This window comes from Vigna radiata, chromosome 3 (genome assembly GCF_000741045.1).
Source record: "Vigna radiata var. radiata cultivar VC1973A chromosome 3, Vradiata_ver6, whole genome shotgun sequence".
In the NCBI taxonomy this organism is placed as follows: Eukaryota; Viridiplantae; Streptophyta; class Magnoliopsida; order Fabales; family Fabaceae; genus Vigna; species Vigna radiata.
In genome coordinates, this window is record NC_028353.1 from 6,659,228 (window position 1) to 6,683,871 (window position 24,644).

General features: G+C 29.2%; 2 protein-coding genes and 1 pseudogene across 2 annotated transcripts; 1 reads left to right on the forward strand and 2 right to left on the reverse strand.

Moving 5' to 3' along the window:
* The first annotated feature begins 6,086 nt into the window (after nucleotides 1–6,086).
* On the forward strand, nucleotides 6,087–7,675 carry LOC106756789 (E3 ubiquitin-protein ligase PUB22). The gene has a single exon (XM_014639370.2). The coding sequence runs from the start codon at nucleotides 6,258–6,260 to the stop codon at nucleotides 7,521–7,523; it is 1,266 nt and encodes a 421-aa protein (XP_014494856.1). The 5' UTR covers nucleotides 6,087–6,257; the 3' UTR covers nucleotides 7,524–7,675.
* Nucleotides 7,676–15,122: 7,447 nt separating this feature from the next.
* Nucleotides 15,123–16,132, reverse strand: LOC106756944 (dof zinc finger protein DOF3.5). The gene has a single exon (XM_014639540.2). It carries the CDS (start codon nucleotides 16,024–16,026, stop codon nucleotides 15,235–15,237), a length of 792 nt encoding a protein of 263 aa, XP_014495026.1. The 5' UTR covers nucleotides 16,027–16,132; the 3' UTR covers nucleotides 15,123–15,234.
* Nucleotides 16,133–19,323: 3,191 nt separating this feature from the next.
* Nucleotides 19,324–23,177, reverse strand: LOC106756945 (annotated as a pseudogene).
* Between the last annotated feature and the right edge of the window lie 1,467 nt (nucleotides 23,178–24,644).

Consider the following 24,644-nt stretch of genomic DNA (forward strand, 5'->3'; position numbering starts at 1 on the left):
GATTTTACTGCTTTTATCTTGCATAGTGGTTAAAGTTTATTCTAAACGCTTGTAGAAGTTGATTCAGTGATAAAAAAGGGACATAAGGAAATTAAAGAAATAGGTATAGAAGAGCTCCCTAGAGTACAATTCTTTCAATTCTAGGTTGTAATCTTACATCATGTATATCCCATACCAATAGAGAAAGGAAAAAGAAACACTTTGTGTAAAGCGAAAAGGACAATAGAGGGAAATATCTTGTTCTTTAAAAATATAATGAAATNTGGTGTAGATGTGTAAATAATGTATGAAAATTTAATTGATTTATGAAGGTTTTATTTACATGATTTAATTTAAAAATGAAATTTAATAATAATAAGAAGGGAAAATATATAACACATCCTTCAAATGAACGAACAAATTAAGAGCAACAAATTACGATGTCACGGGTTGTTGTATGTGGCTGAGGGAGAGTATGGAGACAAGAGAAAAACAAATTTGATAAGTGAGGAAGGTGGATCAGGGTTAGACAAGGGTTTCTGATTTTATTTTTTTTTCAATTGGGGCAACAGTAGGGTTGACAGAGGAAATGTTGGAGTGAGAGAGATGAAAGAGAAAGGGTTGAGAGGAATGAAGGAGGTGAGTAAGGGTTTGGGTTTTTTTTTTTTAGTTTTGAGAATAAAAATTATTTAAATATATTTGACCTTAAAACTTAGAATCCATGATAAATGAGGGTATTTTTGTCTATTATAATACGATACACATTGTTAAAACGTACCAACTGAAAAATAGGCATACGCGTGTTAACAAACCCCTATAACTTTATTACATTAAATCTTTAATGACGTAAATTTAAGTCACAAATTATTACATATCCAATTTATGTTATGTTTTTTTATGTGACATAAATTTAGATTACCTAAAGTTATATTATACATACATACATACATATATATATATATATATATATATATATATATATATATATATATATATTCTTCTGTATAATAAATATATTTAATTACTTAAAATTTAAGTGTACCATTAATCAATTTTTTTAAGAAGATAGTGCGATGATACTAACCAATAATAATCCAAATAAAATTTTAAGACTTTATTAGAGAGTTGAACGCATTTATTTTGATAGTTTTAAATTCCACCTTCTAAGAAAAAAAATGTATTTTACTTTTCTTGACTTATAATTTGATTGAATGTGTGTATATATATCCAAACAAATTTAGTGTTTTTTTTTTTAATTCGAGGTAACATGTTATTTAACGATCTGATATAGTATTCAATTCTTATTAATATTATATGAATATTTTTATTGAGAAATATTAGTTATTAATTAATATGATGTTTTTATTAGGGAAACTTTTATTTCCTTTTTTTTCTTCCATGTTTACCACCACAAACAGATATTACATCATTCTTAGATAATCTAAAATGTTAAAAGTATATTTTAAGAGAATGAATAAAATAATAAAAATTTAAAATCAATTTTCTAAATAATGAATACAATTTAATTTGGATCTATAAGACAACAAAATTATTTGTTATAAATCTGCTCACATTCTAATATTTTTAGAAGATAGTCATTCCGCTGTAATAGAAAAAAAAGATAAAACTTAATATACAGTGGATTATATATATATATATATATATATATATATATATATTATAAAAAAGATCTTGTTATTTTAACAATTATTTTTAACAATTATTTTGATAATGAGACATGTGTCATTATTTTATTGGTTTGTTTGAATTTATTTTTAAAAAAATATTTGAATCGAACCAATCACAAATTAATAAGTATATGTTGTAAAAAAAAAAGTTGTTAAGACAATTTTTTCTAAATATATATATTCAGTTGATACATTTTAACATACCAGATTATAGTAGACAAAAATACTCTCATATATTATGGATTATAAGTTTTAAAGTCAAGGATATTTGAATATTTTTCATTCTCAAAACTAAAAAAAACTCAAACCCTTACTCACCTCTCTCATTCTTCTCAATCCTTTCTCTTTCATTTCTCTTACTCTAACATTTCCTCTGTGATCCTATGCTAGATTCAACTGAAAAAAATAGAAATACTCGTCGTTAAACAATTTACCTTTGTAAAGAGTTGAGTCATTGGCATATTCGCCTTCAAGCAAAGGTTCATTCAAGATCTCTTCAATTTCATCATCTTCACTAATCTTTATAATTTCATCATCTGCAGATGTTGAATCGTCATCTCTTAAAAAACCTTCATGCCAATTACCAATTCCTTTTGATATCATTATGCTTGTGAAAATTAGATAAAATTAGACAAGACAAAATTTATAAAATGAAAACTCATTATAAAATCATTTTTTGTAAGAAATTGTTTAATAGTGAGTGTTTCTGATTTTATCCAAGCGAATTACCAATTCATTCATATGTCATTATGCTTGTGAAAATTAGATAAGACAAAAATTATAAAATGAAAACTCATTATAATTTTTTTTTTTGTACGAAATTGCTTAACCGCCAGTGCTTTTTATTTGTTTTAATTAGGGCTACAGTAGAGATAATAGATAAAAGGTTGAGATGAGAGAGATGGAAGAGAAAGAATTGACAGGAATGAGAGAGGTAAGTAAGGGTTTGCGGGTTTCTTTTTTATTTTTTTAGTTTTGAGAAAGAAAATTATTTAAATAGGTTTGACTTTAAAACTTAGAATCCATAATATATGAGGGTATTTTTGTCTACTATAATTTGATACATATTGTTAAAATATAACAACTAAAAAATAGGCATACAGGAGTTAAGAAACCAATATATATATATATATATATATATATATATATATATATATATATATATTGAGTAAGAGTAGGTCCGCAAATGACAAATTTTATAGCCGACATCTCTCAAGTCTTTTGACTATCACTACCCACGTCATGGGCGCCATCACAAGTTTCATTTACCAACGTTTTGCTCGTGTCAACTATTTTTAAAGTTGAAATATGAATAGTTTACTTTTCACAACTTGTAATGTCAATGGTTAACAGCACCACCTCATCAATACAATAATTTTTCATGCACATTAACAAAACATTAAATTCTTTTGAATTCAGGATTTTTATTTTTCTCAATTCAAATTTTATCAAATGAACGTGACACCTGTATCGTAATAATTCAAATCATTATTAGATTAATATTCACTCTAATATAGTTATAAATTTTTTCTTAAGAGAAGACATCGAAATATTAGATACTAATGACTTATAAATTTGTTTATATACAAAACACTATTTTCAATCTAAAATATTAAAATAATAAATTTATAAATCTTTTTATTTATATACTAGTCTATTTTTCTTTTCATTTTTATTTAATGTAAAACTTTTAGATTATTTTCAACTCTTAAAAATTAAAATCTAAAAAACTTACTCTAGATATAATTCAAAACTAATCATTTTTATATAAATTTGTGTTTTTAAGTAATCTAATAATTGCAATAAAAGAATAATTTCTAATTATGGCAAAATAAACAACGATGATGAGAGGTAACTGTTTGAAATACCTTCAAGAGTAATTTGATTATATGTATAATCGAAATTTTAGCCTTACAATATTCGTTCCATATGATTAAATTTAGTGGTGACAGTTCTATTTAATGAAAATTTCAATTACTGATGTGTTCAATCTATACTTTTGATAACTAGATAGAACTTTTAATGTTAGCATAGTTACATTTTACGTCGTATATCCAGATTAAAATTACGGTTTATAGTTACGGTTGATATTAAGAATAAGATGAAGCTGTTAGATAAATTTTAAAAGACTAATTAAAAGGTTTTAATGTGACGATTTTTAAAAATAAAAGTAATCCTTTTTTTTTCAAATAACCCATATTATTACTCCTTTTTTTTCCTTCTTGTTTCTCAACACATTGGTATCTCTCTTTTCTTATTTTTCATTCAACATTGACTATATATACTATTTTTTTCTTCCTATTTATTTTCTGTCTCTCTTTCTTCATCTAACCCTAATCTATTTCATTTTGAAACACATATTGGTTTTGGAACTAATTTCTTACAACAAACAGTTAAATACGTATATTTTAGGTACAAAAGCATGTTGAATTCGTCTAAATTGTACAAGAGTAGAATCTAAGTAACTTAATTTTTAAAATTACGGTTTGAACTCAATGTAATCATTTGGCTAAATAATTTTTAAAAATTGGTCTAAACAAAGATGTAATGAGTATTTCATCATTTCCAGTAAATTTAAAATATTACCTTGTGTTGTATATATGATTGGATACTCATCTCGACAATAATTTTCTATAAGATCCGTCTTTAATGGATTATATGTTAGATTATTATGTATTCCGTCTATTTTTATTTGATCGGCATAACACAATACTAAACACTTAATCACATTAATTCATTGACTTTGATAATTTAGAAGCTAACAAGTATTTGGAACAATTGATCTATATCCAAATAGATAAAAATCTAAAAACAATAAATATAAATAATACATTTTATATTTATTATTCACGCACTAAATTGGAAATATAACTACAATCTAGTTAAAAGAGAACGAGTATTTTAAAAAAAAAAAAGATAAATACTCTAAAAATTGAAAGTTATAAGTTTTTAAAATTCTTTACACACTCATTTCCATAAGAACATCCTTGTATCTTTAGCAATTTAAAGTAAAAAAACATTTACAAATAATAAGAAAAAGATGCAATTTACCATAGTCTTAAAATGAGAAAAAGTAAAAGAGATGCACTTAGTCAAAGGTTGGTACTTAAAGAAAACCGGATCAAAGGAAGAGAAGAAAACAGTAACACACATGAGAAACGACGCCGACGGCTATTTCCATGTCACCGAACAGTGAATAATTTATAGAAAAAAAGTTATTGCATATTAATAATAGGTAAAACGTGAAATGGTAAGTAAGCTTTTATATTTATAAAAAAAAATAAACGATAATGAAAAAAATTGATATAAAAACTTTTTGACGTGAAAGTATCTTTGTCTTAATTTTTATTAATTCAAACAATAAAAATTTCAATTTTTTCTTTTTATTCTATTATAAGTTACGCTTTACACGTGTTCTGTGGCGGAACAAACACTTTATTTTGTCGGTCAGCCAGCAGCCAGATCGACATTATAGAAAAAATAAAATACGTTATTGTACTTAAATTAATAGGTCAATGATTCACCATGCAGCATAAATTCTGACCGATATAACCATTTTCTACAGTTTTTATTTTTCTAATGGACATTTATTTTACAAACTTACATGCACAATTTAAAAATAAATTAATCAAACCTACCCATCCTAACTATTAAATATAATAATGAATCTGATGCCCAGAAACGATCCACGGTGGATGACTTGATTTATGTAGCACTGCATTTTATTCATCCGTAAAATAATTTACATTTTTTACTTAAAAAATGTGTAAGATATTACAAAGGTTCTCTTGACCACGTATTTTTAAGCAATGGGAATAATTTTAATACGCATCTCAATTATATATAAAGTTTTAAAATTAATTTGATCAATGTAGAATGAAGTCAACTTAAAAATAATAATAAACCTGTGTAATTAAAATTATGAAAATAAAATGCAGTCAACCTTAAATCAAATAAACCTGCGTGACTGTGTCTATCGGGTTTGCCCTACAAATTACGTCGGGAGTGGGAGGAATTCAGCTTGAACTCGAAGTTAATGTATCTGAAGATTTGTTACTTTTGAAAGTCAATAGGGATGCGTAAAATTAATTTTAAGCAAAATTTATAATTAAATAAAATTATTAGTAAAAATGTTATCGTAAAAAAGAAACGGTAAGATTGGTGTAATCGGTGGTGTGAGGATAAGGATGAAAAGAAGCAAGTTGATGATAACGACTGGTGAAGCTGGCAAGTAGCTAATTCACCATGTGCATTAAATGGTTCACTCGTATTTTCTGCTCATGTTTTTGTCTCTTGTCCGTGTTCAAGACTGGATAAAGTGAATCTCAAAGGTTTCATCTTTGGAATAGTCATAGCACGCTCTTTCTCTCTCTTCAACGGAGGCTCTACTTTTTTGCGTGTTTTTGACCTTCTCACATTTCGCACTTCCACTTTGTATATATACCAACAACTCCCCTCTCATTTCTCAACTCCAAAACTTTCAAACGCTCTAAAACCATTCACAGAGATCAGAGCCTTCTTCATCTTCTTCTTCGATTGCTTTTCCCATCTAATCAAGGTTAAGCTTTATAGTTCTTCTACGAGATCGCCATGGACAACGAGATCGATGTTCCTTCCTTCTTCGTCTGCCCCATTTCCTTAGAAATAATGAAGGATCCGGTGACGGTCTCAACGGGCATCACCTACGACCGTGAAAGCATCGAAACGTGGCTGTTTTCCAAGAAAAATACCACATGCCCCGTCACCAAACAACCCTTGATGGATTACACCGATCTCACCCCTAACCACACTCTTCGGAGACTCATCCAAGCCTGGTGTACCATGAACGCTTCTCACGGCATCGAAAGGATCCCAACTCCAAAACCTCCCGTTAACAGGACACAGATTACTAAGCTTCTCAAAGACGCTTCTCACTCCCCTCTCGTATGCCTCCGAAGACTCAAATCCATCGCTTCAGGAAGCGAGACAAATAAGCGATGCATGGAGGCTGCGGGTGCCGTTGAATTCCTGGCATCCATTGTAATGAACAACAACAGCAATAGCAACGATTCTTCAAATGGGGCTGACCCAAGTGATGGATCTGGATTCGAGTTGAAAACAACTGCAAGCGATGAAGCATTGAGCCTGCTTCACACGCTTGATTTAACTGAACAAGGGTTGAAGACTCTTCTTGGCTTCAGAAACGGAGATTTTATTGAGTCTTTGACGAGAGTGATGCAGAAAGGGTTCTTTGAATCACGCGCTTATGCAGTTTTCTTGTTGAAATCTATGTCTGAAGTGGCTGATCCAGTGCAACTGTTGCATCTAAGACAAGAAATTTTCGTGGAACTAGTACAAGTCTTGAGGGATCAGATTTCAACGAAGACATCAAAGGATATCCTTCAAACCTTAATCCAATTCTCTCCTTGGGGGAGGAACAGGGTGAAGGCCGTGGAAGCAGGAGCAGTTCCTGTTTTGATAGAGCTTCTTCTGGATTGCAAGGATAGAAAGCCTTGCGAGATGATGCTGGTGCTGTTGGAGATACTGTGCCAGTGTGCGGAGGGAAGAGCAGAACTATTGAGTCACGGAGCAGGTCTTGCCATTGTTTCAAAGAAGATTCTAAGAGTTTCGACATTGGCAAATGATAGGGCTGTTAGGATTCTTCTTTCTGTGTCCAAGTTCTCTGCGACTCCACATGTTGTTCAAGAGATGCTGAAACTGGGTGTGGCGGCGAAACTGTGCTTGGTGCTTCAGGTGGATAGCGGAAACAAGGCGAAGGAAAAGGCAAGAGAGATACTCAAGTTGCATGCTCGGGCGTGGAAGAATACTCCATGCATACCCAACAATTTGCTTTCTTCATACCCGGCTTATGCGTGAAACCATTGATACAGAATTTTGAAACATATATACCTCTTTTAGAATTTTTTATGTACAGACACAACACAGTTAGGTTCAAGTTATACATATTAGCATATTAGGTTTTCCTTTGTGTTTCCTCACAATTGTGCAATGAATTTTTGTTTTTGCTACACTGACTCAGAAAGGGTTAATCAATCATACACATTCATTCATAACGATTTTGTTCCAGATTTTTTAGTTCATCCCTCTCTCTCTCTCTCTCTCTCTCTCTAGTTCATCCCTCTCTCTCTCCCTCTCTCTAAGTGCATAAATCATTAAAAAAAATTAAAAAAAATCACCTATTAATTGTCATAATATATTTTTAAACCTGCATTAAAAATTTACAAAGAGTAACAGTTCAATAAAATTTATATGAAATTAGCTTAAAAGTAAGAGCTAATAAAATTAAGGTAATACACTAATAAAAGTATTGAGATTGAAATTTGACTATTCAATTCTTCTACACCCCTCACAGTATATTTTTATTCAATTACTCAATATTATTGTAAGTTTAAATATTCTTCTAAACCAAATTGATTTCCCAAATCATACGAACAAACTTCTTTCTTACTTTCAAAATTTATTCAACTATAATAATTTTAAATTTATCCTTATTATTAAGAATTATTAGAGATTTTATTTGATTCAACTCAAGATTTGTTTTCCAATCTCAATGAACAAAATGATATAAAATATATAAATTATAAGCAGTTAGATTACGTTCAATCTAAATACAAAAGAGGTTTAATCACTCTTGGCGGCATAATTATGTGAATTACAGAACAAGATGACAAAGAGAAATGACTGAGGTAGAATCTTCTATTCTGAGTTCAAAACAATATCTTTTCAGCTCTTAATCATCTCTTCTCTCTACATTCTCTTCCAAATCTATTTTTTAATCATTTTAGATTTTGGAGAATTAATGATGTTTTCTCATATGGATTTCTTTCCGTTCACTCAAACCTATATTTATGGATGAAAAAACCTATTTTGGTGGTCGCAACAGCTTTTGTGTTCACTTGCAATGGTGGTTTTGGTTCATCGTTAATTATGTGGTGAAGGTGACTGACATAAAGATCTGCACTTGCAGTGGTTGTTGATGAATGCATCGTGGTTGCATGGTGTTGTAGTGGAAGAACGTTGAAAAGCTGCGGTGGTGATCATTGGTGAGACGTGTATAGAAAAAAAGACCTTTTATACCGCTTTCAAAACTAATAAAGAAAAAAAGAACTTTCTATAATAGTTTTCGAACCAGAATATCAAATTTTTTCTACCTAGTATAAAAATATTGTTCTTCACTAACATGCATAGATACAACTTCCTCTCCAAACACAGTTTTTACCAGTTTTGATCCTTTATGCTCCATCATTATATTCAAGTAGGAGTAATTTCTTTCCAAGTAAGAGTAATTCACTTTTAATAAGCAACTATTTTATTCTAATTTGGATAGCATTAATTAATTGTCCTGTAACGAGGAAATTTGTTTAATACTAAATTTCTTCCATTATGTTAATATTGAAACGGTTCTCATGGCTAAGACGTGCGCAACTCAGTACATTGAATAAAGCAAAAGAAAGAACTTTAAATACTCACACAATTTACATTTGATTGGGAAACTATTATTTTTTATTATAAAGTATAAAGGAATAATCTTTATCACCAATCCCAAATATACAATAACCTACCCCATATTTTTTATAATATCATATATCCATGCATGATTTAATAATTTGAACGTTTCTTTAGCTTCGTCTTTTCAATAAAATATTTTTCTCCTCGTGATTTATATCCTTATAGAAATGCATTCTACACTGGAAAAAGTTCAGCTCATCATAAAGTATACTTATGCTTTATGAAAAATTAATTTTGCATGAAAACTTATTCAAAGAGTGGTGCATTGTCAGGAATAATTATGTTGTGATGACACGCACTTGAAAATACTTCGCAAAGATCGCGAAATTTGATTTATTTTGAAACTTTCAAGATGTTTGGTGCAAATGAGTTGTATTTATTTTTATTTTTATTTTAATGAAAAGTTTCGGTTTCTTCAACAAATGAATCGTGATATATGTATGTACTTCTAGAAAATGAGGTATCTAGGATTACATAGTTGTGAATGTGCATGCTGTTCAAACTCATATCTATATATATATATATATATAGACCAAGCTACAGAAACTACCTTGTTCTTTTAAACGTTAAAACCTAATGTACTTTTAAACTTTAAACTTCTTCATCTATATATGTTGACCAAAAAGTTAGACAGAAGAATCCTTTCGACGTTCAAAAATTAATGATAAATAAATAAATCGTCAAACCAATGCTAATGAATTAGTCAAACCAGTTCGTAATATTCCTTTCTAATTAAGTTTAAAGTTTCGTATTTTTATTACGAGGATAATTTTCCCAGCAAAACATATATTCTTAATTCTTTTCTAATTATTTCTGGTATCAGTTATTTTCTGTCCCAAATATCCTTAATTATTTTAGTTTACAATTACTTATAAATTGTGTCTCCTTATCTCATTATAGAATTCAAGAAATTACTTTATAAATTAAATTTTAACTACTATTTATCTCTCTCTTGCTTAATTATTTAATTGTAATTTTTGAAAGATATATTACAATTATAAAACTTTATATATGTTATTGACTACATTCTTTCTTACTAAGTGTGAATTAATTACCAATGTCATATTTAAGAATGAATGTAATATGATTACCAATCTTGGGATACTGATAATTAAATTATTCTTTTTTTTTAATTTTGATAATTAAGACTATATATGTCATTGCCACTTCTAAATCTCTCTGAATAATTAAGACTAGATATGTCATTACCAATATCATTGTAAAAAAAAATACAATGCATGATGAGATAAAATCTATTATGCATGTAAGCAGTTTCTTTTTTCAGAAGGTGAATCTATGAATTTGTAATAGCTTATTAATTTTGTAGAGTCATGTGCTGCACACAGCTTGAATGGTGGTTGCTCTTTAATTTAGTTTGTTTGATTGTCCAAACTTTCAGACATTGAAAACCTTCGATTTCTCTCAAAAAACGACACTGTGGTGGGGTTGTGGCCACCTCGTTACATAAGAATATGTGGTTCATGAATTTTTAGTATTAAATTCCAAGAGTGAGATTGTGTTCATTATAGGTCAATATATCGGTGAACGTGAAAGAAGAACGTATATATTTGAATATCATTTTCTGACCAATAATGCAGAACCAAAGACCATCACTATTAGCTGGTTTCGGCCATTGATCAATGAACAGCTGCAAGTTGGGTTGGTTGGAAATAATAAATTCTTTTTATACACCATTACTCAGTACCCTTCTTCTGACCCTTTTATTGTCAAAACTTCTTATTCTTTAACGCAAAATTACACCTAATATTTAGTTACACAAACTATTCTCTTTTCTTCGCCTTTTTTTTTTCTTAATGAAATTTTATTACATCTATTACCATATATTATTATATAATCTAATTATTTTTTATGTATTTTATCGTCATATTTTTAATCACATATTTCTTTTAAGAATCTACCATTTTATTTGGGACATTCAAGCTCAAAGTCAATCGAATTAGTTAATTTGAATAAGTAATCGACTTTAACATAATTATGCTGCAGTCACAGGCATTGCTAATAATGGTTAGAGTATTATTCGTATTTTTGTAATGTAAAGTGAACAATATTGATAATTGATTGTAGTAAAAGATTTATCATGGGTTCTGTCAACTGAAGGCTACTTGAGAAAAAAAAATTAATGTGAAAATAATAATATTGAAACTGGTCTTAAAATATGAGTCTATGACTCTCTTGGTGTTGATGGATTCTTAATTAAATTTGTCTCTATTACATATAAATAACAAGACTTGCATAAACTTTTTCTCCTTTGTATTTGAATTGTAGTATCTTCCTCCGAAATTCTTTATTTTTATTGACTATACTACATTTTTACTTTGACAATAGAATCTTACATTCTTTATTATTAGCACACTTTATATTTTCTTTTATTTGAATATTGTGTCCTCATACAGTATATCTTTGCCATTATCTGATTGCATTTCCTATCTCTTTTTCTTTTACCACCTTCAGAGGGACATAAAAAAACGAGGGTAGTTCAATCAAAATCGACTTAATAGAGATAGTTGTCTCCGAAAATAAATATCTTATATTATATTTTACTATTTTCATCACAAGACTGAGATTTTCTAGAATTCCCCCACTATAGCAACCTAAATACTTTAAAAAGATAATTGTTAAGATTACAACATCTCGTTTACTTTTTTTTTTTTTATTTTTTTATTTTTAACTGGATATACATCCAATTTTCATATTACATAAATATTAAAAAATATAAAATTATTATGTAAATAAAAATTTAATTTAACGCATTATATAAATCTCATTAGATTTATTGTGTTTTTATTATTTGGGAGTGTATTTCCATTAAAAGAAATTATTGTATGATTTTCAATTCTAACCTTTCTTAAATTTTTTTTATAAGAAAGAGCATTATAGAATTATTATTACAAAATATGTTTTAATTTATATGAATAAGGTTTATCCATTTCCATTCTCAAAATTACTAAACCAATTTTATATTTTTAACATATTAGTGGAAGAGTTGAATCTAGAAACTTTAACACTTTTCCATCATATTTAACCACTTTTATATCTCTAAAATGTTAGTGGGAGAATTAAACCCACAACTTGTCTTATTTTTCTTTTTAACTTCAATCTTATATCTCTTTTATTATATGCAAAAGGTGATAAGATGATATTCATGTTTAATGAGCACATATAATTAATAATGGCCTTTTTAGCCTAATAAAATACCTCTGAATTGCTTACAAGTTACTTTTGCTCAATATCTTTGCAAACAAACCCATAAAACCTCAGCACGATGAATATTCAACCCAAAGATCTAGCCCTTGATAAGGAGAAAAATATTTGAGACAAAGTATATATACATTAATTGTACACCACTAAATGGAACCATCAATTCCTCCTATCTTACTCTTAAAAAAGAGTAAAACCTTTAAGTCAAAATTATTTTAAAACAACTTAATTAAGGTGTTTTTCAGTACCACAATGTTTAGTATATATGGATGTTTTAATGTATATATATATATCCTCCATTGCTGCAACACACTTAGTTTCACCTCCTTGTCTCCTCATGAGGACAAAGTAACAAGTTATCTAACCATACCTACCGCTCTTGCCACTTTCAGAGGGACATACAAAAACAAGGGTAGTACAATCAAAATCGATTTAATAAGTTTAAAAAAACGCTGAGATGTTTAGTCTAAAAAGGAAGGGTGGCTGGATTGAAATGACAGCGAGATATCAGAAGTTAGCATTTCTTATATTATTCAACAAATTTAACAAAGCTTTGACTTAGTCTCTAATAATAGTCACTTTATTTTCCTTTTTAACTTTCGTTTCGTTCATAAATATATGTAAAATGCCATTGACTTTGTTAAAATTTTATTACCAAGTCAGAAATGAAACAAAGATTTCCAAAATACAAATCAAAGTTAATAACTTGTGATGTTGAGTGAAGAATCTTACTCAGTTGCAAAGAAATAATTTACTTTTTAGACTGTTTTTTTCACCTGGTTAGAGTGTGTGTTAAAGAAATTGATACTGATATGACTTGTTTGATTCTGAATGAAGGAAAAAGTAGGTTTCCTTCAAAAGAACGAGTGAATTTCTTGCTGATGACAACTCACTGATATATGAACTACCAAACTGGAATAATAGACCAGAGATCATGGCATTGAATTTGGTAACCGACATGATATATATTTTCAAGAAGAAAGTAAGAGACAAAGAAATGAAGGCGAGTGATTCAAGGCTAGAAGGGTGTTAAGGAACAACATTGTCAAACTTTGCAACAAATATTTCAACGTAGTTCATTTATGTTATGAGTTTAGTTTCTAGAAGAAGAAAAAACCATTAATGGAACAGCTAAGTGGTTTTGGGTGAATATTATCATAGAGAAAACACACTTTTTTGGTAATTCTCATATTCAAATTCTTAATGCATAAGTGTTTCTTTCTCTTACATTTCTTTTTATGGTGAATAATATTGTGTGACGGTTAAGTATTCTTATTTTGTGGATAAATTTAATATATAGATTATTAGTTGAAGGAATATTCGAACTTTAAATTTATTGAGCAAGCAAGTGAGCTTTTGAATATATGTATTATTTTGTAGCCTAGTTGATAAATTTTGTCTTGATTATTTCAAGAAAAGATCCATTGAGTGTGAATAGAAACATTTGGTGTGCTTAAAGATGTAAGTCAAAGAATTTGTCTGTTGTTTGTTGAGAATAAGAAATTATCTTTATCCTTGTTGATGTTGAAGTGTTAAGATTTAGTTTGATCAAATAATAACGTGTTTTTTAAACTTAAAAATTATAAATGTAAGGTTATATAGCAGGATGAAAAACAGTTTTTTTACATTAGAAAGATATCGCTAAAAATTTACCACCTATGATATATGTTTCCATATGAAAAAACAATTAATACAACTTCAAATTCTAAAGGTTTAGATCTTATTTGACAATATTATTTAACGAACGGAAACACATGCACTAAATTTTAAAGTAATATGCCTATCAGATGACCTTTTATTCTTTTTTTATATTCCTACAACCATACAAATATCATTTTTCCATGGCTTTTTTAATACCCAAAATAAATATATAAAACTTAAACTAGCAATATATTAACCAATAATATATTTTTAAAAACAATAATATACTCAAATTAGATGGAAAAAATTCTAGAGGTTCACAATGTGATGTAAGACTTGGTTGAGGCATCAAATGTGAAAGTGGGTGGAACATCCCAAAAGTCTGTTTTTATGGCTCAATATCCAATGGCAAGATGGACAGTAAATTTGGCTTGTTAAATTTATATATAATTATTGATTTTGGCAGGATTCATTGAACTCTGTCAAATTATTGTAATTATTGTTGCATCACAATTTTAGATAAAAAAAATGTACTTTATAGACACAAATGCTACACTTATTTAAAATTATTACTTTTTATTTTTTATTTTTTTCTTTTTTTGAAACTACAAAAAATTCACTCTTTATAATTATTTTACTTTTTTTATTTTATAATGTGTGTCGCATAAATATATATATATATATATATATATATATATATATATATATGTTTTCATATAAAACAATTATATTTAAATTAAATAAGATAATTAGAAGGAACAAATCTTTCTTGTTGAATATTTAATACAATTAAATATTTACAATTTAAACTTGAAACTACTATCAGTTGAATAATATTATATAGATATATTTGAAGATAAGAACATGACACAAATATAGTTAAAAGAAAGAAAAAAAAATACTACAATTTAAGTTTGAGGGAGCCAGTAGTTGTTGCATCCTGCAGAAATATCCTTATTTGTTTTTATAGGAAATTCATACTAAAGTATAACTAGACTGGATGCAGATATTGAGATATATATATATATATATATATATTCATCAAGATTGAGAAAAGTGTTTGTAAATCAATCATTACTTGGGTGAATATGCTTACATATTATTATTAGTGATTTGATTCAACCTATACATAAACTGTATATAAGCAGAAAACCAAACAAAGGCAGCAGTATTAAAGAATCACATGTTATACATATTATCAAGGCATGGAAAAAGAAGCATCCCTTGGCAAATCGAAGTGGCTCCAACAGTTACCCATTAAGAAGTCTGCATCATAAGCTTCTGGTCCAAGAAGGGGCCATTGTGTGGCTTGCAAAGCATGATCTACCATCATCTCAGAATTGGACCACAACACATTACCATGTGAGGTTTCTGCAACTTCACCTGGTAATGGAGGCAACTCAAAATTTGTTTTTGTAACTGTTGTATCATGACTGCTACTACACTCCTGATGCTTCTGGATAGAGTTCAACCCGCAAAAGTACATTTCGATATCCTCACCAAAATGGGATTCTCTGGGCTGTTCATGAAAATGCAAACGCCCAGTAAGGCCATGGTGCTCTTCAGACAAAGCACTGTGTCCAAAATCAGTGTTAACTATGCTGGAATACTCAGGAGAAGGAGAGCAAACTGTTTGCACTTGATCTGGCTTCACATTGAGAAAACTTGCATAGACTTGCGCAAGATCAATATTTGGCCCATCAGACACCACTGAAGATGAAGGCCTTAAATCATCAGAATGCCCAACTGGGCCATGGACGTGTCTTAGGGCCTTATTATATTTACCCCTTCTACTTTTCCGGCAGCCACCACCAATTGGTACGTTGCGGAGGGATCCTCCTTTGGTCCAGTACCTTCTGCAGCCCTTGCAAAAGTACCGTGGTTGAGTTGAACTGTAGTTATTGTAATAGCAGAACTTGGTGTTGGAAGAACCACACCTGGGACAATTTGGTGAAATCTCAACACTGTTAGCCTTCCACCCTCTCTCCATCACCACTCAGAAGCAATGCATATCCCTCTCTCTCTATGGTTTGTTTGTAGACTTGTGTGTGGTGAGAGAGAGAGAGAGAGGAGGAAGACTTGAATTGATTATATGAAGATTATGAGTGATGGTGAGGGTTTGAACTCCTATAAAGCACGTTGAGTGTAAAGGTGAAGTTTGTTTTATAATAATGCACGTGAGAGTGGCCTTTGGATATGATCTTGGAATTGTATATGCGGCCATGCACATGAACATGCATGGGGGAAGTTAGGCCAGGTGGTGTCACTGCTCCGTGGGCTAATGCATGGTGTCGGTGTTAACCCTACGTGGGATGTTTACATTGGTGGAGATGAGTGATAGCGGAAGCAAAACCCTCGGTAGAATAATTTCAGGTTTCTTCTTTCAGCAATCATCAACTCACATATATTAGAAGCAGATCCCACAACAAAAGCTTAACATCCCAACCTCAATCTTTCCCCCATCCCTTAAAACTTTCTACTTTACTCACACATATACATTTCATTTTTGCTAATTATGTTATAATTAGTACGTACGTAATATGATTATCAGAAAACCTGAGTGATTATTTTTCCTAATCAGTTTTTGTTTTTGTTTTCATTTACAGAACTCAAATCCTTGCTGAACATATTGTTTCGCTCGAATCAACGTAATATAAGTTCTCTCATATGCATCTTCAACAATGAAGAAAAACGAAATCACTTGATACTACTGTTTTTTTAAGCAGTCCTACTAATCATTGTTCAGTTCCCTCGTGCGCTGAGTAATGTTAATAGCTCTGATGGAGGAGTTGTGCACGCTTCTTCTTTCTTTTAACATAAATCATTTTCTTCCGTCAATATTGCAGTTCAAAGTTGTAAGTTATGTCAACCTAAAAAGCACAGTACGCTAATTATTCGACTGTTCTTTAAGAAAGGAGCACATGGGATTTATTTGATTTTGCATTTTCTGAACAAAGAATGTCTCTTTCACGATAGTACTAATGAGAGGTCGATATTAATTGTTATTGGTTGGATCTTGAGCTTCTTGGATCATGGAAAACTTTTAAAAAACTGTATTATATTATATCAATGAATTATAAATGACACTCCATCAGAATACAAACCTAACTTGTTCAGAATGAATGCTTCTCATGTTTTGTTTTCTTTATCTTTTCTTGTTTTAATCTTTCCCATTATTAACTTAGTTAAACAATGACTAATAAAAATAACGGAAACAGAAAAAATGCATGCAAAAATCACAAGATATTTTTTTTCTAAAAAAGAAAAAAGCTATTAAATTTTTTGGATCTGGTGAGAAAAAAAATAGTGCGAAGATTGGTAATAGGAAATTATATCAGTCATTTGGGTTTTTAGGAAAGGTATTTTTAGGAACAGTTTTTTAATGATTTAATGCGTTATCGATACTTTGATTTTTCGACCATAAATTTTTGGAGAACAGTTTTTCTACTGACTTTTTAGATGTTTAAAAACAATTAAATATCATTCTCTTGAACAAACATCTAAATCCGATATGACATTGGTGTTAGATTTTTTGACATCATATATGTTATGGTTTAAAAATATGTGACCTCACCTCAGCACCTCATAAAATCCACTTCTAAACTTTTTTTAACAACTTTTTACAAGTAATTGTAATTAGTCTATTTTAAATATTTTTTAAAAAATAATTCAAACATATTAATAAAATAATAATATTATTATTAAAAAATTATTAAAATATCGGGATCCAAAATAAAAATGACGTCAATTATATATGTAAGCGATCCGACGTTGAATTATTCATTTCATTTATAAAAAAATATCATCTATCATTTTTATGTCAGACATTTTTTTTCTATCTATACCAAATACTTAGACATTAAAAACCTATTTCACCCTGGCAAAACGAATAATAAAAATATAAATAAAAGTTTAAAACAAACAAAACAAAAGTAATAATAATGACAATTATCATATATACTTGGAAAATACTAATTTTGGTCATTGAAAAATTTAATTCTTTTTGTATTTTCATTCAGTATATTCTCAAGTAAAATAAAAACAAGTATAATATTTATTTGTTGTTGATTTTCACTTATATGAATTTATTTGTTGTTGATTTTCACTTATATGGAACTAGAATTGAAGCAATGAGCTTGAACTTGTGTAAACTTTATTTTTGTTTAAATGATATTATTCCACTCAATCAACAATTTTAAATGTTTATTTTGTTGTTTTGTTTTTATATTTTAATAGTTGAGATAATTATATGATTAAATTAATATGGATATGTGTAAATAACACTAGTACAAAAATCATATTTTATGACGTACAAAAATAAAATATGACGTACATAGTTTTGTACGTTATAATAGGTCTACATATTTTATGACGTAGCAAAAGTTTACGTTATCTGAACATATTATGACACTGTTTCTAAAAGAAATAACTCTAATGAATATGAACGTAAATAATTTTACTCACAATTTTTTCCAATATTCATATAAAAAAATGGACTGAGCAATTCCACACTTTCCTGATCTGCTGTTACCCAGATTTCTTTCCATTCTGATGTATCCTCTCTCTCCCCAATCAGCACCCCATGAATTCCTCACAATCCAATAATCATGACCGTTTTCTGTACCATATCCAACAACCACAACACCATGATCTAGATCTGTTCCACATCTTCCGTTGAAGACACCCTAACAAATATGAAATATACTGATTAAAAAATTATGTCAACATTATAAAACCAACTTTGTTTAAAATTGAATAGGGAGAGAGTGGAAGTTTATCAAAAGCAAAAAAATAAACCACATGTTTTTCACTTAGACTTTGGATCTTCCCATTCTACTTCTTTCTATGCAATAGCCACACCTTCTTTTCCCAGGTCATGAATAAAATCAGATTAGAAACTTACATATGAGTAAAGTTGAAATTTCCTTTCTCCTCCTTCAATAGGAACGCTAACGGGCTGATTTGCAACGGCCTTTTTCAATGCTAACTCATCATAGGAATTAACATCTTCATAAGAATCAATAGAAACAACTTTGGCATTTTTCTGCACATTAGCAAAATAAACAAACAAAACAAAGGAACATAAGAATTTGATAGTACAAAAATCATATTTTATGACGTACAAAAACGAAATATGATGTACATAGTTTTGTACGTTATAATAGGTCTACATATTTTATGACGTAGCAAAAGTTTACGTTATCTGAATATATTATGACATTGTTTCTAAAAGAAATAACTCTAATGAATGTGAACATAAATAATTTTACTCACAATTTTTTCCAATATTCATATAAAAAAAATGGACTGAGCAATTCCACACTTTCCTGATCTGCTGTTACCCAGATTTCTTTCCATTCTGATGTATGCTCCCTCTCCCCAATCAGCACCCCATGAATTCCTCACAATCCGATAATCATGACCGTTTTCTGTACCATATCCAACAGCCACAACACCATGATCTAGATCTGTTCCACATCTTCCGCTGAAGACACCCTGACAAATATGAAATATACTGATTAAAAAATTATGTCAACATTGCAAAACCAATTTTGTTTAAAATTGAACAGGGAGAGAGTGGAAGTTTTTATGTTCTAATCAAAAGCAAAAAATAAACCACATGTTTTTCACTTAGACTTTGGATCTTCCCATTTTACTTCTTTCTATGCAATAGGCACACATTCTTTTCCCAGGTCATGAATAAAATCAGATTGAATAAAATCAGATTGGAAACTTACAGATGAGTAAAGTTGAAATTCCCTTCCTCCTCCTTCAATAGGAACGCTAACGGGCTGATTTGCAACGGCCTTTTTCAATGCTAACTCATCATAGGAATTAACATCTTCATAAGAATCAATAGAAACAACTTTGGCATTTTTCTGCACATTAGCAAAATAAACAAACAAAACAAAGGAACATAAGAATTTGATTGATAACTATGTTTTAGAAGCAATTATTTTCTTAAAAGATCAGGACCAAGTTACTAACCCTATACTGGTCACATGTACCGTCAACATCACGGTAAGGGTAATCCTCCTCGGAATCGATGCCTCCATGGTTGATGATGAACTCAAATGCATAGTCCATAAGTCCTCCTCCATTGCATCTCATGTTATATCCTGTATCAAAATCGTTCTAATAATGAAATCAGTTCGCCAGTCACTATCTTATTAATTCCTTCCACAGGACCAATTGCTGAGAATGACCAACAGCTCCCTATATTAAAGAAAATAGTCATTAAACAAAAATCTCAAACTAACCTTAAAAAATTACAGGTTGTTAAGATAAAGATCACTCAAGAAAATCATTTGTCAGAATACAACTACAAACACCGAAGCACTCTCCTAAGCTAAAGTAACTTTCTTTAAATTATTATTTTGACCTTTTTACTCAGGTTAAAATGTAGAGAATATTAAATATTCTTGGACAACAGAAGATAAAAAAAATTGTATGGTGCACAGAGACAAAGAACTATAAAAGTGATTGATAGGTTTTAAGTATTATAATATGTTCAAATAACGTATATTTTTGCTACGTCATAAAATATGTAGACCTATTATAACGTACAAAACTATGTACGTTATAGTTCGTTTTTGTACATCATAAAATATGATTTTTGTACTAGTGTAAGGGATGTCGGTCACTAATGATATTACAAGTGTGTGTAAGCGCATGTGGAGAAATATTCTTAGATGTAATTTTAGTATATAAGTGAATTATAGTTAATGTATTCGTATACTAAAAAGATATGTTAGCCTGGTGCTTATTCATGACTAATAAGTAAAAAGAACCAATGATATATTAGATATGCCCTTCGTACACTTGTGACCCATTTGTAGTGTAATGAACATCAATGCATAGTATTTTTTTTTATCCTATTTTCATAGTTTTCACTTTGATATTTGAAAAATGTTAATTATACTTTGATTGACACATTTAACATTTTAAAATTTTTTTGATAGGATTTACTAAAGAAAAAAGTTAGAAAAAAACTAGTGAAATCAACATGTTTCTTGCTTAACCAGGACTTCACACTCAACCAAAACATAGGCCAATGACGGGTGTTGCTCCCTACACCTCCTCAAGTGGGACCTGTACCTCCCCATTAATTTAATTTATTTTAAAAATATTCTACACCTCCCCACTATTTTCTTTATTCCAAAAATACCCTACACCTCTCCACTATCATTAACAATCTTTCTCTTTCTCTCTCTACATTAATGGAGCATTCATGTGGTTCATATTTAAATTTGTAACATACTACAAAATATAAAATTCTTAAGAAACTTCAATATTAGTACTTCTACCATTTTCATTTTATAAAATTAAAAGTTAGATGCAAATACAAAATAATAAACATAATAATATTAATAGTAAATAATGATATATTATTATTATTATTATATAGTAACTTTATAATGACGAAAGAACTAAATAAATTCTAAATCTTTAACAAATATTTTTTTATATATATTTTAAGTATTTAATAATATTTTTATATTATTTATCTAATAAATTAAATATTTTATTCAAGTTATTTGAGTCAAACATGTCGGTGAGTTAAAACATAATATAATGTTAAAAATTATAGATATTATATGTAAAAAAAAAAGATACATTTATATAAACATTTTTCTATAAATTTAGAACAAAATTTTACCATTTATTAAGTAATTTGAAAAGAAAAAAAATATATTGATTACAAAATTAAGATTGAATCAAACTTATCTAATTTTTAATTTAAGTAATGTAAATGTTCCATTAATGAGCCATGTAAATGTTCCATTAATGTAGAGAGAGAAAAAGAAAGATTATTAAGGATAGTGGAGAGGTGTAGGTTATTTTTGAAATAAAGAAAATAGTGGGAGGTGTAAAATATTTTTGAAATAAATTAAATTAATGGGGAGGTACAGGTCCCACTTGGAGAGGTGTGGGGAGCAACCGCCAATGACCAATATGTTTTGGTCCATTGAGAGTTGGGCCTAGCCCAATGAGTTTTGTAGACAATGAACATGAAACCACTGGTCACAAACTTTGCCCATCAAGCCTATGGTTTGTCTCAAGAGGTCACACGTGAGATGTTATTCCTTTAGCTCCAAACTCGTATGAATAGATGAAGAAACGAAAGAAAAGAAAAAAACGAACCATATAGGAAAGAAGGCTAAAGCACCTGTCTACTGGAGTCATCCATGACTCTCACCTTACTTTCTTCTTTGCACCTTAATTTCTTCTTTGTCTCTGTTTAAATTCCATGTTATTCAATTCCATGATTAGTCATTTTGTATTATTATTCTCCGTTGATTTTTAATCTTTTGGTTATTATTTATTGTGACATAAACAATCATAAATTAGTTAAAATTGGTTAGAACAAAATCGAACCCTCTTAGTTTTGATTAAGTGTTTGTTATAATAAAGTGTAAGACATTAAAATGCTTTTGTAAGACTGTATTGAATTATGAAAAATAATAAATGTTAATGAAAAGTGGCAAATGCATTGATACTCTATAATAAGTAATAAATATTGGTCTCTTCACTTTAATTTGTGCAACGTATAATAATTTTTGTATGTTGGGAAATTATTTATGATGTAAAACAATATTAGACGGTTTTCTTCATAATATAAATATAAGACATTAATGTCTTTTTTTCACAACATTTTCAAATCATCAATTAATGGTTTCAGATATACATCAATGTTATTTTCAAGTTGTATAGGATCCAATATCAACATAAACAACATTATATATTTTCTCTTCATGTACAAGAAATGAGATAGATTGTAAATCATCGACAATAATGGCGATGAACTATGTTTGCTACTTAAGTTCTAATAAGATTTATACCATCGGTAGTAAATTGCAAGTCTTAAGTTTCTTGGTTATGCACCATATTTTATAAATGTTTCATCGATCTTCTTCCATTGTGGTGAATCAACTGGGTGTCGAAGAAGATTATCACACTTTCTTCCATTAACGTCTTGTTTAAGGTTCTTGCATCTTCTTTAATAGAAAACAATAATTTTAACCTAGGTATTATAGGCAAGTACCACATCACCTTAGCATGTGGTCCATCATTGTCTTCATTACCATTATTTCCATAAACTTTCTTCTTAAAGTGTGATTTTTCACATGTTGGACACATTTTCGGTGAAACATACTCACTTCTGTGCAATGCACAATCATTGGAGCATGCATATATCTTTTCGTATTCCAAACTCATTGGACATAGAAATTTCTTTGCCTCGTAATTGTGCTAGGTAACATGTTATTTTCTATAAGCATTCCCTTCAACAATTACAATAATTATGTGAAACTTTTATCTGTCTATCCATTATTTGCTTTTAAATTAAACAATTTCACAGTCGACAATAGCCGTGTAAAGTTGATGCATCCTGGATACAACTCTTCCTCTAAATCATTCTTAAAATAATCATATAAATCAGCTCTTCCAAAACTTTCTTCACCAACATTGTGTACCATGTCCTCTAAATGATCACTCATTCATTCGTGCACATAATTTGTTCCTTTTGACGTGTAGGTTTGTGTAGTACTTCTTATGCCAAGTCCAAATTGTATAACTCTTCATTATTACATAGATGAATAAATGATCACATATATTGTCCAAGTCTCTAAATATTTGATCAAGACAATAAACACAAAGACAAAAATATGTTTCATTCACTAGCTAGGTTTATGTGTTCTTTAACATATTATAAGAACTCAAAAATTCTCTTTTCATACTCTTAACTGATACGACGTTCATTCATCCAACTTTGATCAATACTATTTTTATAAAGTGTATAAAAAATAAAAATGAAAAAAAATCGCATTAAAAAATTAATTTAACTTATAAGAAACATACAAATATGAAATACAAATTCAATGAACAACACACAACAAACTAAGAATCCTGTTTGAAATAATAGATGACTACATTACAATGCATATAAAAACCAACAAGCTAACCTTGATAGAAGGAAGTTGTTAGTACTGGAGAACTTCTCTTTGATCGTGGTGAACTTTCATGGAGAATGAAAACACAAATTGAATACATAAACAACAAAATCGTAACCATCACTTGCAAAAACACTTATATTTATAGTAAATAACATAAAACTTATCTCTATTCTTTCTTGACTTTATGAATAAATCAATTGATTCACTTGGTGGGGTGAAGTTTTCAAATTACGTAAGAATCTCAAAATTAAATAAAAACAATTTATCAAAATATACCAACAAAATAAAAGGAAATACTCTCGAAGGAAGTAAGTGAGTAAAAACTAATCATTATTTTTCATATATGTTATGTTTTTACAAATTTTTTACACGAGATATGACGTTGGAAAGAGAACAATTCTAACATAAAATAGATAAAAGATGTTGAAAACTAGAGCCTTCACGTCTTATAATAGTACATATTTCAATTTCACGTCAATTGTTTTAATATTTTCACCAAATTAAAAGGAAATATAACGTTCGAAAAGTGAATTTCCAATGTTACTTAATCTCATACGTTCACTTTTCCGACGTCTAGTTGCTCCATTGACAACATAGGGGTCGTTTTTGTGCAATTCATGCAACTAAGCCAACGGAAAAAAATAAACATTAA